Raw genomic sequence first — 15,658 nt, 5'->3', positions numbered from 1 at the left:
TGCTTTATGAGCCAGAGGATGGAGGAATTCTGAACTGACAATACAACATAGTTCTGCTTTGCTAAGATGGTTTGTCATTCCAAGGCAGTCAGACTGTATTAGTGTATTATGGTTAAAAAAAAAAGGTAATAACTTGGAGCTTGAGTGGTACTGAAAAACTTAGATCCACTACATGGCTGATGTGCGTGCTGCTTAGATTTTTTTATTCCTGTCTGTCTGCAGATTTGTAGATATTAAACTGTCAATACAGGATTATTACAAGTAGAGCAAGGAGTTGGTGTTTTAAAAAAAAAAAAGTCTTTTGCTTCTGTAATCGCGTCAGAAGAAAATTTTATTTTATGTGCTTATTCATATCAGTTCTCATATTGATCATCAGTATTTGAAATGCTATTTTTTTCCTCATTCATTTAAAACAGTTTGAATAAAGTCTTTGGTTTGGTCTTTTGTTTTTAATGTCTTACCGTTTCTGACTTATCCTGTCTTGCTCTTCTAGAAGGAGTTCTGGAAAGTCTACAAAAATGGACTTCAGGGAGAAAGTAACACAGGACATAGCTGGTATTCATTTTACCTTGCATTTCCATTAATCATTGGCCTTTTTGTTATCCTCATTGTCGTTTTTGTCATATGGAGATGCCTGTTTAAAAAGAAACCGCGTAGACAGTCGGTGTACGCGCACAGGGGAGCCCACGAAGCGATAGGTGACGGTGCTGTGTCTGACGGCAGAGGTTCGCTCCCGCAGCCTCTCAGCATTGTTCATTCTCCACAGGAGGAAATGTTTGAAGTCAGTGGGCTCTCTCCAGGAGGTCTGAGCTATGCGGATACACGATCAGACTCAATATCCACAAGGCTGTCAAACTGTGATCCTCCTCCTTCATACGAGGAAGCCACTGGTGAAATCAGTGTGAGAAGAAGTGAAGCTGAACAACACTTAGATCCACCCCCACAATATGAAGACATTATGAATTCTTGTTCAGCCAATGCAATTGCACTATCTCCTGTTACCACCAGTACTAAGTAAAACAGGAAGAATGCTTCTGGACTTCAAAACAAAACACAAAAACTAATCGTTCTGTTGCACTTTATCTTGGCTTATTATGCATTTCTGTAATTTAAGCAACCTGTATAATGAACTTCCCTTTTGTTTTAGATTCACTTGTTCTTTGAGTCACAGGTTTTTCTTTTCCCTTATAACGGTCCTTAGAAGATAAGGAATCTGTATTGTGAGCACAGTGCAGGTACAGAGATGGTGCTCTGTCATTATTCTCAAAGGTATCTCTGATTTGAGGGATGTTGCTTGTTTTATTCCATATGCTGACCACATTCCCCACAAGATTTGTGGAATCCCCTTCTCTTCTTGCTGCAGACTCTTGGAATTGCCTGAGGTGGGGAATCCTTAAGAAACATTCTAGAAATTTAGTTATGCTAAAGCAAACTAATTTTACAGTATTTCCTCTTGCCTGGTTGGTTCCTTTTTCTCACCTGGGATTTTTTTACTTGCCACATTGTATCTTGGGCCCTGGAATGGCAAAGAGCCATATGCCTTGGTGTTCAAACCAATATATTGTTAGACTCTGCTGGCCTCATAGCAATAAATTCAGAGCCCTAGCAGAGGAGAGAGATTCTAAAGCTTTTTCTGTGAGAATTGATGTTTAGAAGCTAGTAATTCAAGACCTTAATTAGTGAATCTGAGTACTTTTTTTTTTTTGTTCTGCTTTTCTTCTGTTTTCTATCTGTCTTTATTTGTTTATTCTAGGGCTGAGAACTGTGTGTGTGCTACTTTCACAGCTTGAAAGTTCACTCAACATTAAAGAATGAAATACTGAAGAATGAATAAGATCCTTCTTGTTTGGAAGTAGATACCAAAACTACCATAGTCTTCACTGGCATCAGGATTTCCTCCATTATCCATAAACGCTTAAATCCAAAGATACTTCTTTCCCTTTTAAAAGGGGAAAAAAAATAAAAGTATTCAGCATACAACTTTTTTCCACAATAATATGACCCCATTCTCAAATCCTGATATTATTTTGCTGCTTGCATACTTAAATGTATTACCTGCACACCTTTTGTTACTGGCTACGGAAATGCATTGCAGAGAATTTTGGTAACTTCAACTAGAGTTGCTGATTTCACATTTGTTCATTCAAGTAAGAGGTGTGGAAAGCACTGGTAATCTAGGCTAACTCCACAAATGTTGTGGCCGGGGTAGCTCTGCTATCTCCAGGTGAGAGCTGTGCAGTCTACCTGATGTAGGGCAAAACCATGAGGAACCTATGTGTTGTATTTCTAGCAATGCAACACAGGCATAACCCCAAGCTTTAGTTTGGAGTGGGTTTTTTTTAACGCTGTAGAGATTTCTGTCAGATTGATACAAGTTGATTGAAATTCTATACGAGCCTCTGTTTCAACTGCTTTAGACACCAGTGATAGTTTAGCTGGTGCACACTGTGGTTTGCTGATTTACTTTTCTCTATTTAACTTAAGAATTCATTGATCAGTTTAGCTTGTGAATATTTTGATTTTTCTTCTCTCATCAAGGTGGCAAGGCATTAATTTTAGTATTGTTCTGTTTTCTGCTAATGAATTAGCACCAACTAAAACGGATTTAGCTCTGAAGGACCACTGTGAAATATCAGTGCCATCCATTTGAAGTTGCTGTTAATGTGCTCAGTTAATTGCCTGTTGGCATCTATGATCTTGTGTGAGTCTGATCCATCTTTCTCCTAAGCGACTTTGTAGAAGATTGCTGAAAAGAAATGGATAAATATATGGGTGTGCATATGCACACTTCTGTAAGAATTCAATATGGTAGTTTGACAAATGAAGTTATGATTCTGTGATTAATTTTATATTCTCATTTTTGGCGAAGAGTAGGTTACCTAAGATCTCTACTGGGGGTCTTAAGTTGCAAAAGCAAATTTATTGGAGTTAATGGACGGAGCTCCAGGCCAAACTGTTGTCAGAAAGATGACTCATATATTCATTATTCATATTGAGCAGATAAGTACAATACATTTTGGACTCTCTAACCTTTTGAAGTGCTTTTAGCTCTTAGGTGAAGTCCTAAATTGCCACTTGTAGAAATTTAAGCTCCTTTTATACTGAGCAACAGTTATACTGCCTTTGGCCAGACATTACCAAAACAAAGTGCCTCGTCTCAGTTGCAGGAGACACCTGAAAGTGCTGGTATTCATGTCTATGCCATATTGGCATCTCCTGTGCCTGCCATCACAGCTGGCAGTTTTAGCAGTAATTTTTTAGTTTGGAGATATGGTGTACCTGTAGGAAATGCCTGGAGATAACCCATTTCATGTTAGGTCAGCAGCTGTCACCCCCTGAGCAGGGGCAGTCTGGTTCAGAGGTGAGCCACCTTTTTTCCCCGCTTTGTTGGTCTTTATTCCATTACCAGTCTTAACAACTTTCACATTTCTGTCTCCTAAGAAGAGTATGTTACTGCATTCTGTAGACACTTTGTGCAATGCAGACGTGACAGTTGTCCTTCCAGGTAAAGCCACAACCAAATATCTGAAATGATCTGTGACTAGAATTTATTGGGCCATGCCTTTTCTGCATCCATGCACGTGAGATGTGAATGCCATCTAGGGCTATAAATTTACATCTTGGCGTGAATAAGCTTTCATGAATAAACTAAACTTGCATGTGCCAGTTATCTAAATGTTTCCACTGACACATGAGCAGCTTTCTTCTTGTTGGAGTAATGTCAAAGTACCTAATATTTTGTTTCACTTTGTGAAATGTGGGGAAATAACTTAAGTCTTGGGGATAGCTGTTCTGATCTGGGGAAAGAATAACATTTCTTTTTGTAGCAGGTTTTCCTACAGCTTTGTTTTCCCAGGCACTTACTGATTCTTCTTCTCTTGTTGTTGCATTACCATGCCATAAACATTATAAATTTATAGTTGTATCTCTCTAAAGGCTTTCCAAGTCTGAATGCAGTACTGCCTTGACTAATGACGTGAATAGTCAGGATTCTGCTTTTCCCACTTTTGAATGTAACACTGAATTTCATGTATTAGGACTGAGATGATTTACCCACTAAAACAAATTTGTATTTAAATGTCACTTTGAGAAATGATGGAAATTAATTGTGCTTAGATGATGTTTAGCATTAGTGGAGGTTGTTCTGTCTTCACTGGGTGTAAATAACCTCTGATTACAGTATTGCATATTTAAAAGGGGTTTGGTTTACATTAAATTATCGTATTTAAACATTCTTGACTATGTTTGTAGAAAAAAGTTTTGTAACATTTCTTTTTGGATATGCAAAATAAAATTTTTTTAAATGCCTTAGTGCTTCAAAACATCAATCCTACACATCTGCAGTATTGACTTTGTGCATTTAAGTGGCGCTCTTTTAATTTCAATTGATCACCAAATGTATTTAATCAGTTACAGGGAATCAGTTGTTTTATTTTGATAATTAAAAATAAATATGATTTTAAGGTAGATGTTCTTTAACAATTCAGTCTCATTTTCTTATTAAATTTGTGAATTGATTCATTTATAGCCATAGCTGAGTAGCAGTCACAAGCACAGGGAAAGCAGGAATTATGCTTTATTACAACAAGATGAACCGGTACACTGTAGAAAGATTTGTAGTCAAGAGAATCTGATTTCAAAGTTGGCTTCAGCCATTTCAAACTATTTTGCATCAGTTCTGTGATTGCATCACATTGCATCAGTGATGATTTAATAGCAATAAAAAAAAAATAAATAAAATAAAACCTTTTATAGTGGCACACGCTGGAAACTAAAGACCTCCATTCCAATCTACAAACTGTCTTCCTTATTTGCTCAGCTGCTGATAAACAAGATATGTCCCTGGTATTTTTGTCTAGTGGAGTCTGTTGCAGAGCTTAGTGAAATGTTACTGAAGATATGTCATGAATGTGTGCAATTTCACACTGGTCATAGAAAAACAAGTGCAAAAAAAAATTTAAAAAATGCAAGAGGAAAACCAATGGTGTGTGTGCATTTCCAAGCTGTTGTGTGCATACTGCAGCACTTTCTTCCTTCATAAGCTTTTATTTGCAGAGCTCAGAACCTTTCAGAGAAACAGAACACACTGTTCACATAAGTGGCCTTTGCTGTGCATGTACATGTTCAGGATTCTGACCGTGCATCTGTCAGCATTGTTTGCGCATGGTTCAGCGCATGATTGCCTCTGCATGCCTGGCTTCCAGCTATTGAAACTTAGAGGGTATAATGTTTAACTGGTGTCATGAATCTTGGTGTCTATAGAAATCAAATCACCTCACCAGGTTACTTGGTGATGAATGTTCATTATTTATTGTTTTGTATGCCTAGAGCACTGTTCCCTGTTGTTCTAAATCACACTGATAGGTTCCTTTTTATCTTTGTATAATGTGAACCTTGTAAATATTTCCTGGTGCTGCCTACTGGTGTTTTAAAGAGAAGCTGTGTTAGCTGAAAACGGGGAAGGTAACATCTGCACTATTTCATTGTTTGCTGCACGCAGGTTTGATTAATTTGCTGTGGGGTAATTGAACTTTGAGCTTTGCCAAAAAGTTGAACTATGCTTTTCCTCCTGAAGCAGGAGCTCAATAATTGTATTTTTGACTTGGCAGTGGGCTATTGAATGCTAGCTAACAAGTTGGTGCAAGAATGCCTTGCATATATTTTCTTGATTATATTACAGTATGTGACGTTTATTTACCATTTAGCACTAGGCAGTGTTTGCTGTAATGTTACTATGTGTTCTCTTTCCCTATCCTGTTTCAGTGTGTTGTGCTGCAGTTGTAAGCATACTGACTCTGCAGTTTTTCCCTGTCCTAAAAGCAACAAAAACTAAGAATCAAAACTTGTAGCATGACCTACTGTCTCGTTTTCCAGGTGAAAGCTTTGCACATACTTGTGTGGTTCTTTGACCTGATTGAGCAGCTTAAGCAAAAAAAGAAACAAGCACTTAAATGCCAGTAATGAAATCTCTGCATGAGGAGTAATCTGTACCAAGCTGTCTTCCTGATCTTTCAGTGACATGGGATGTTTTCTTGTAGAACAGACCCTGGATCAATTTCATAGGTCAGGGACTGTGAATTTTATTTTGCTTTACTTTCACACTCAGCTGTTGTCACAGGCACAGCAACTTTGCTATGCAGAGGGATTCCCTTGTTGAGTCAATGATTGCCTGCTGTGAGGACTGTGCATATGAGGGACCTAAACTCTTCTACTTTCCTGCCTTGTCCTCTTACACTTAGTCACACCTGGTGCAGTTTTAGTGCTGGGTGAACATGGAGAGGCTGAATGTATGCATGAGTGGCCAGATAGAGGCATCAGTCTGCTATTACACCTTATGAGGCACTGGCTGTTATATGTGAGCTTTTAATTGCCTTTCAACTTTTACTTGTAAAAGCATGATGATGTCTGGGCACATGTGCATGTTCGTATGGTAATGGCAGCAGGTAACACTGAGCATATTCCTCTATGAAAGCACCTAACACATGGAGAAGATCAAAGGTAAACATAAGCTTTAAAGTGAGAAAAACTGCTTTCAATGAAGGGAAAAAAAAAAAAAAAAAAAAAAAACCTGTCCTAAGAATTGAGGCTGAATCTGCATTTCCCAAAGTTTGGCACAGCACCAGAAATGGGTGCTGCGGCTGTTTGTGGTGTGGGCAGCAGCCTGTCTGCTGGGCTAGCGAGGTGTGTGGGCTGTGGGAGCAAGGCAGTCATCCCAGCAATTAGCAAAATCCTGTAATTGTTGGTGCTCTTGCGGGTTCTGCCACAATAAGCACAGTGTAATATTTTAGATCCTATTCTCTGGTTGTGAGTGCTTACCAGAATTTAAGGTGGCAGAGGCACGGGGCCAGCTGAGAACAGCACATTGCTTTGACTCTACGTGCTCACAGTGTTCTCCTGTGAGCTGGGCACGTGTTGGCCTCATCTGAACTGTGCCTGTCAGCCACACAGGGCCTGCCTGACACCATGCCCTGCAGAGCATTGATCACTGCTCCAGAGAGCCTGAGCTGGACAAGGCAGCCAAAGCAGGGCTATAAGTATAGCTGTTACTGACTATGGCAATTGGTATTGGCTTCTCTGTAACTCTTTTACTGCCAATCTGAGCTCCAGGTATATTTTTTTAACAATGTAATAACATGCAAAATGAAAAAATGTTTAGCATGTTTACTCAGCGATGCCTAGTAATAGGAAAAGTGTAGATGCTCAGCTCTTCTATTTTTTCTCGTCTGCTGACTTTTGCATTTTATTTAATAACACTCCTGTTCTGTTCCCCCTCCTAAAATCTTCTAAATGCCCTTACATCAAATTGCATGAAAGCTGGTACACTTATGCATGTCCTTTAGAAGAAATGTAAGTTCAGAAATGTTGTCTGATGTTGTGCTCGCTCCATGATTATTTTTCAGCCTTATAAAATTTATAGCTTAATTTCCCTTCTCTTACCCTTTTGTGCTGCCACCTTCATTACCTTCCAGCTTTTGCACTCTGTCAGCTTGGTTTTCTGAAAACACTGCCATCTCCCTCTTTTGCAGAACTGATAAAAAAGAAGATTTTCTTTCCTGCACAGTGCTCTCAGCTTTCAACATTTGCTGTTCCACTTCAACGCAGAATTGACTACCTTAAGACTCTTCTCAAATTTATGATGCCAGTGCCAACAGTCAGTGGCTTTCAGTGACCCCTAACTCCGGAGCAAGGATTTGTACTTGGGTTTTCTGCATTGCAGGATCTTAGGTTGATTTGCACATCAGACTAGGCTGATAGCCCTGTCACTTTCAAACTTCAAAACCTCTTGAAATTTCCTATTTTATATATGGTTTTGTGTCTATAGTGAATTTAAACTACTTGTAATAAAATTAGTTTACTTAATTCACTTCCTGTGTGTTGCTGGAAAGCACATCAGTAATTTTCTGCTAAGGTATGTCAGCAGGGTGGGTTTTGATATGCTGGTGACACCAACCTTCCCGTTCTACTTCCTGGATTATAAATTCCACGTGGAACCTGAAAAGTCTTTGCTAGTGCAGGTTTTGTTGCTTGTTTTCATCAAAGCTGGTATTGTTTCATGAGTAACTTTAACTTCACTGAGTTACTTTTCAGTATAGAACAGTTTATTAAAAAAAAATAATAATAACCCAGAGCAGCAGTGGTTGATGGCTCCGGGTTTGACTGCAGTGATGTCTCCTAGCAACTTGGCTGAAAAATGAACATCCAGCAGGGATGCTCTAATTGCTACGTAAAACCATATTTCTCCTGATGAGGCTAACTCAACCATTTATTTCACCGCTGTCCTCTGCGCTAAATGTTGTGCCATATTGTTGAAAACACTTCTCAAGTGCAGCTTTAAAGGTATAAGACCCTTTCTCAGCCTTCAGTTTTGGGTGCAGTGTGTCTGCAGAGTGTCCTCTCCGGCTGCTAGCGGAGCAGTGCCACCCCACATCACCACATCATTCATTTCCCTCCAGCCTGCCCATCCCCAGCAGCTTTTCTCTGACAGGCCTTGCAAATGGTAGAGACCTACAGTTTTATTGTTGAATGCAGGTTTTGCAGTTATGGCCTCTTTCCTGTCTTGGTAACCATGACAAATTCTTGAATACAGTCATCCTCATAATAACTTTTTTCTTTTAAAGAGACTGCTGTTGTGAGTTGTAAACAAATGCTCTTCAAGATTTCACAGGTCCTGTGACCAAAGCTTATATGGAAAGTACTTTTCAGTTGACGAGGGGGCGCAATGACAGCACTGCAAGATCTACACAGGCAGTCAGCTTGAAGAGGTAGGTCTGTTTGACAAGCTCCTGGTCTGCCCTTAACCTATGTACTTCTCTTTTTGTGCCATACACCTGCATCCATGTGTACCAAGGTTGTGGCTGGATTTTTCCTGCAGATGAGGCTTGGGTGTACATCAGAAACCTTCTAGCTCCGTGCCGTTGCCTCTCTCAGATTTTAATTTCTTGGGGATGTGTTGTAAAAGCTGTGTGTAATACAAATCTTTGAGGATGCAGAAGCTATGTGGGAGCTTTCCTACCATCACTGCCTAGTGTCTGAAAAATTATTTTCTTCACTTTGCTATTTAAATTACTCGCAGGTGATTTATTTTAATAGAGTGCTGCAGAGTGAGTTCTGCAAGTGTGATTATTGGAAGGGCACTCAAAAATGTTGAAAGCTCTCTTTTAATGCCAAATATAAAGAAATTGATACCATCAAATAATGGTCTAGGCCTTTTATTAAAAAAAAAAAAAAAAAAAAGAGAGAGAGAAAAAGAAAAGGAAGAGGCCTGAAGGACAATTGAAGCAATTACACTAATAACATTACACAAGTGTTAAAGTCCTCTAAATCACTTGTGTGGTTTTCAGTATTTTTCTTCTGTGTACATATATCTGATTCCTTTATAATGCTGTTGTCTGTATTTGAGTGGAGTTAATGCAAGCTTCTCTGCTTTGATGTGGCCTGCCTTCATGCGAAGGCTCAAACCAAGAGACCCAGCAAACTCCTATTCAGGAGTTAGCAAAACAGGAGTATCGGAGCAGCCTCAAGGGTAACCTGAGGTTCTGCCCCAATGAACTGGGCCAGCCAGTTCAGGCTCCCGTGTGTCTGTGGAGTTGGCCTCAAGAGGAGGAGTGGGAGGCTGACTGAAGGCGGTGAGGCAGTGGGAGGTGGGCTTACAGAATCCCTTGGGTTGTCCCAGATAACCTGCAGGGAGAGCCTCACCTGATGGAGATTTTCATTCCTTCATGTTTTTGCAGTCACTTCTGGTGGTGCATAGAAGGTCTAACTCTACTGGGCAAGTGTCCCCTGAAGCTGAGATTTATGATGTTTTTGGGTTTTTTTTGTAGAAGAGAATTTGTCATCAGTATCTCTCCTTTTTCTTTTTTCAGGCTGTAATTGAAACAACAGTAGAGTTTGGCCTGCTGTATGTCACCTCAGGAAATCAAAGGAGCAGTTGAATTCTACATGTTTATATATTCAGGTATCGACTCCACTCTGCTTTGGGTGTGAGAATACTTCTGAGGTTGGACTGGCAAGTTCCTGTACCTGCCTCTGGCCTTAAATGATTAAAGGTGCTGAACAGATGACTCTTGTGTGGTTAAAAGGCACTGACAAAGAGATGAGGGGACTTGAATCTTGCTTTTTTTCTGATCTTTTCCTTTTAGCAATGTTCCTCTTGAACTAAACTCTCTTCAAAACATCTCTTTGCAGATAAGGCTTTCTGTTTTATTGTAGCCTGTGTCAAGGTAAATTCATAATGGGAGTTTTCTATCACTTGTGTATAACCTTGAGAAAGAGCCTTTCTGTTGTTGATTGGGGCAACCTCACAGAGAATAGAGCTGAGCAGCTTTGCCTCATCTAATCATGTTGGGAAAAAAAGGTATTGAGCTTCTATTAAGAAACAAACGGAAAGATTAAAAATGCAACCATTGCACAAATCCATTCTCATTACATCTTTCCAAGTAACCATTTCAAGCTTTTATCAGTTGTTGAGCTTCATTTCTACCACTAATAAAAACAATATGTGACAAATAATGGAATATCGATTTAGTGACTTGAAACTTGTGAAATTGCCATTTTATTCAATGCATCTACAGGCAGCACAGCAGAATGGAAACTTTATTGTAGAGTGAATGAACCTATTGGTTTGAGCGTGGCACAGTGAAATCATAACGCAGCAATAAAATTGCAGGGCACATGTATGCCATCTGTTTCGTAGTGGGAAAACAAACAACATTTTGGTGGCGGTCCTAAACAATAAATCTGGATTTCAAAAAGAAAAGCAATTGGAGCTTGTAATGTTAGGAGCAGCCTAGGGTGTTGCACATCCTCCTTCCTTTCCCTGCTGTTGCTCGGCTGCAGTGTTCTCCCAAAATGTTCCTTGGTTTTGGTGCCTTTACTTGTTACAGTATGTTGTGTTAAGGGCTCTAAAAAGCTCTTCAAGTCACAGAATGCTGATTCAACAAAGTGTGGCTCTTCATGCCTTGCCTATTGTTTTTATCACATTTTTATTTTTGGAGCATTCAGGGAGGAAGATGGTCAAGTCGTGGTGCTCCACTATCAGATAAGAAAAAGAGTGAAAACATTGCGATCTAAGAGCAGGAGACTGACATGAAACCAAGATTTGTTCAATGATCCATCAGAACAACATAAAATCTAGTAGCTGGGCCCTCTGTTAGCAGAAAATGAAGCAACCAGATTATTGTAATGCAGGAAAAGTGTTTTTCTTATGAAATCAGAGGTGTAAAATAAAAGGAATCTCTGTTCTGACTGATCTTTAAACGTTCTGAATTGCAGCCCTTCTATATTCAAGTGTCCTGTGACCTTACAGAAATATCTGAGAGGACTCACCTGGTAGCTGTTGGCATCTGTAAATGCAAAATGTGACTAAGTTAGGTACTGCATCCTTTTAAAATTATTTTTGTTACATTAGAAATGTTGCAGAATGTCTGCCTAACAAGAAATAAAAAATATCGTTCCTCTTTGGTGAGTGGGATTTTCTGCAGACTGTTTCTGCGCAGTCCTGAACTGTTTCATGTCCCCTCTTCCCACAGCAGTCTTCTGTACCACACCTGGATGACTTTCTATAATGCCATCTGGTCAAATTCCATGTATTGACCTTTTGGAGGAGGAGGAGAAGCAGACAGAAGACGTTGTTGAAGATATTAGCTTCTGGTCCAGGTACAGGGCTCTGATTGCCTTGGAACATTTATATACAGTTTTAGTGGCAAAACTTCTCTGGCATTCCCTTCCCCATTCACCTACCTGTCCCTACTTCTTAGCCTTGATTCCTCCATCTTCCAAGACCTAGTGAGTACACGTTTTCCTCCAGTCTCCCCAAAGCCTTCTGCTTTGCAGAGACAGACTTTCATAGATAATTGCTGTAAATATACTTTCACTTCTGTGAAAGGAGGTTTTCATCCTTACTGAGCTGTCTCCATTAGGCATCTAGTCACCTGCGTGGCACAGGTTGGCACCTGTTGGATGGTAAATGAGAAGGGTGGAAGGAACTTGTTGTATTTCTGTTTAAGCCACAGAAGACACAGTGTTTTTTTGCTTGCTTGTTTTGTTTTTCTTTTTTTATAATGTTCACCAGCTTTAAGATGAAAGCTTGAAAAACACCATTAAAATGAAGAATGGTTGCAAGATAATAAAAAAACAATTTTCTCACTTTAGGAACTTGAACTAAAAGCTAAATGACTGTAGTGGTTCAGATTGTAAAAGCAGTGGGAAATTTAATGAACACTGACCCTACAGGAAAGTCAATCTGTCTGTTAATGTTCAGTTATGTTATTTCTTCCAAAAAGCAATAAACTTCTATTGTCTAATCTGTTGGTTATGGAACCTGGGGTCAGACACCCATTGGACTTAATTCTGCCAGTTTGTCCCACGGGAAATGACTGACCTTTGTGGTATATCAGGTAAGTATCCCAAGCAAGAAATGTCTCAGGAAAATAATATGCAGGTACACAGGGAATAGTTATTGTTGTGGACAAATTGTCATGAACTTGACTGTGGAAGTTCTGAATGGTCTGCAAATTCCCCTCATATTAAGCATATTCAGCCAATTGTATTACTTAGAGCAAAATATAAAGAGTGTAACTAGGATGGGTTAATAGTGACTGGTGCCCCTGTCCTGAAACAAGTCATTCAGCAAGATGCTGTACAATATTTATTGCAAATCTCAGAGTAAAAGTGGCAATCAAATTAGGCATAAACATATGGAGCTCTTTGCTTATGTTAAACTGTTGAGAAAATTTATTTACCTAACCAGGTGGCAGGAAGAATGTGTGCAAAAGGGCACCTTGACAGCTAGCTGATTTAAAGCTGAAATAATTCAGCTGAGAGTAGTATATCCCTTTTCCAGGCTGCAATGTAGGAAACCTATGTAAAGAGGGAAAGCTGCCTGCTTTTGCTGAGCACCCTCTGTATGCGATGCTGGGTGGGGTGTGGGCTTGGAAGGGGCTGGAGAAGTCTGCTGCTATTCTTGCCACATGGCAGAGCCAGCCCCTGGCGAATGGCTGTCAGAAATCACAGAAGGACCTCCAGCTGCATGCAGCAGTCCTGCCGCCATTCTGCATGATGCACTACCTGAGACTCTTCTGCTGCACTGTAAACCTGTTCTTGTCCAATCTTCAGTGGATGTTAAGATCTGTTTGCCACCGCCTTCTAAATTTCTGAAGATCACTGTCATCTGTCATCTTTCCTTCAAATTGTAATAGTCTGTTTTCATAGAATCATAGAATGGGTTGGAAGGGACTTCAAGGATGAAGCTCCAACCCCCCTGCCACATGCAGGGCCACCAACCTCCTTATCTACTACACCAGGCTGCCCAGGACCCCATCCAACCTGGCCTTCAAGGCATCCACAACCTCTCTGGGCACCTCACCACTCTCTCCGTGAAGAACTTCCACCTGATATCCAACCTAAATCTTTCCTCCTTCAACTTAAAGAATTTTTTTTCATTTGTATGTGTGTCTTTCAGCTTTTGACAAATGAGTAATTACTGCTCCTAAGCTTTAGCCCAGCAAGCAGATGCAGTGACACACAAGAAGGAGCACAGGGAGCCAACTGGAAAAGCATTGGGTTTGAGCGCCGAGCCAAAGGTGCACTGTGCATCTTGACAAACTGACCAATGTGGGTAATCTCTAGTCTTTAAATGAGTTTTAATCTATGGACTGGGTGGAACAAGTCTCACCAGATTGTGGCCAAATTAAGTAACATCCAGAACACACATATGACGGGACTATTCATATCGAGGACCTACCCTATGAAGTTATTTATTTAGGCCAAAGTTTTTGTTTGGCTTGATTTTAATCTCATGTACTTCTTAAATTAGAATCTGTGGTGCTTTGGGTGGCTTTGCATAGCATCTTGTCCTGTGAGAATAGGACTGTGTGGGTGTGGGATAAGGCTTCAGAGGTGGCTGAGCTGGCAGCCACTCAACAGGCCCCAACACTTGAGGTTTTTTCCAGTTAACTCGTGGGGATTATCTGGAGATCAGCCTCCATACCTGCACATACTTCGCAGTGCACAGAAGTCACTAGAGGTGTATGAATTGGCTGCATAGTGAATGTCACACTAAATCTGTATTTTCTTCTTGATGATGCTTTAACAAAAATGGTGTAGTTCTATTTACATCTACATCTCAGGTGTCAAGCCTATTCAAGTTTATTTTCCCTTAAAAGCTTATTGCAATTTAGGGCCAAATATATCTAACGCAACTAGAACTTCACATTTAACAAGTTGAAGAGCTTTCTATGGTTTCCTTCATTTTCCCTTTTTTATCTTGCTGTCTGGTTCTGCAGGCTGGAAAACAGCTTTTCCAGGCAGCAGAGTCTTCTTCCATTAAGCAAATCTTGTTGACGTAAAGGAAAATTTTGGGCTGGCAGTTAGCTACAGCTAACGTTCAGCAAAATGTTGGTAAAGTATTGTCTGGAGAAAGTTGTTGTCTCCATGAAAATGAAAGAACCTTCAGAGGCCGTCCTGGCCCAGCAAGGGCCTGCAGCATGGCAGGTGCCTCCCCTAGGGGCCCTGTCCCATCTGCTGAGCAGGGCTGGGATGGGATGGTGATTGGGGCCACACAGACCTGAGAACTACAGAGCACATCCAGAGGGAACAGCAAACCTTTTGCTTTCTGTCATCTCCACTTCTGAACACAGACACCCCAGAGATCAGTGATCATGCAGTGCACGTGTGCAGTGTGGTGCATGCAGGGCACCACGTGTCTGAGTAGTGACTGTGAGAATGACTAATTCAATTAGCTACTTCCTCCATTCCACACAGCTGCCCTATCCTTTACAGCAATTAAATATCATGACACACTCACATCTATGCCACGCTAAAAACGTTGACCTATCTGTGGCTGTGAGAGGCAAGCTGCACTCAGTCCCTGTCACTGCCTGCTGGGCTGTGCTGGGAGTCTGTAGCATCTTCCCAGCAAACCTGCCCTTATCACATGCTGGGTGCTCCTTATCTCACCTCACTGGCTTATTCTTTTTAAGCTGTTGCATTTAAGAATGTGTTTCCTTCCAACAGCATTAGTCAAAGCAGTTTGATGCATTTTGTCTCTCGTTTACCTGTCAAGATCTGGTTAACGATGCTGTGTTTTCCCTCCTAATAGCAGGTGACACTGCAACCAGCAGCGAGGCCCAGAGCTGGCGAGGAACTTCTGTGTAAGGCAAAGCTGTGACCAGTCACTCACACAGAACTGAATTGCTCAGAAGAAAAATGTTTCAGCTGCATCTGATGAGGCATATGCATGGCCTTTCGGAGTGTAAGACAGAATATGAAATGCGTACAGAAAACATTTCTGGGTGGCATTATCAAAGATGTTCAGCATATGGTTAGCAGCTTCCAGTCAAGCAGAAGATAAATCTTTTGTAGGCTGTAGTAGGAGCCATGATTTCCTTTCAGGAGCACATTTGGAAAGCACATTCAGGACAGCCAGGTTAGGAGGTGGTACAGACGTTTGTCAGCTGAACAAAGGGGATTACAAACCTGAGGGCAAGATGCAAACAAAGATATTCCATTGCAGAAGGGTCAGTGCAAGTGAGGATGTGAGGCTCTAAAATTCTACTTGTATGATTACCCTTCTTTAAACTGCCGATAAGTGGGTTGCTTGCCTGGGGTGAGTTGTGACACTGAGCCTCCAGTTTCCTTGTCTTTTAGAGTCTCTGAAATA

The 15,658-nt window shown here is 40.6% G+C and overlaps 1 protein-coding gene across 1 annotated transcript in view; it reads left to right on the top strand.

Moving 5' to 3' along the window:
- PRRG1 (proline rich and Gla domain 1) overlaps nucleotides 1-6,534 on the top strand; it is a 31,722-nt gene extending 25,188 nt beyond the window's left edge. The window contains exon 4 of the mRNA XM_048946006.1: nucleotides 494-6,534. Within this exon, the coding sequence (XP_048801963.1) occupies nucleotides 494-1,018 (525 nt within the window). The 3' untranslated portion in view covers nucleotides 1,019-6,534. The remainder of the gene's footprint in view (nucleotides 1-493) is intronic.
- The last annotated feature ends 9,124 nt before the right edge of the window (nucleotides 6,535-15,658 follow it).

The sequence above is a fragment of the Lagopus muta genome, chromosome 1 (assembly GCF_023343835.1).
Source record: "Lagopus muta isolate bLagMut1 chromosome 1, bLagMut1 primary, whole genome shotgun sequence".
NCBI lineage: Eukaryota > Metazoa > Chordata > Aves > Galliformes > Phasianidae > Lagopus > Lagopus muta.
The sequence above is the reverse complement of the archived record's forward strand: the minus strand, read 5'-3'. Positions and strand labels throughout refer to the sequence as shown.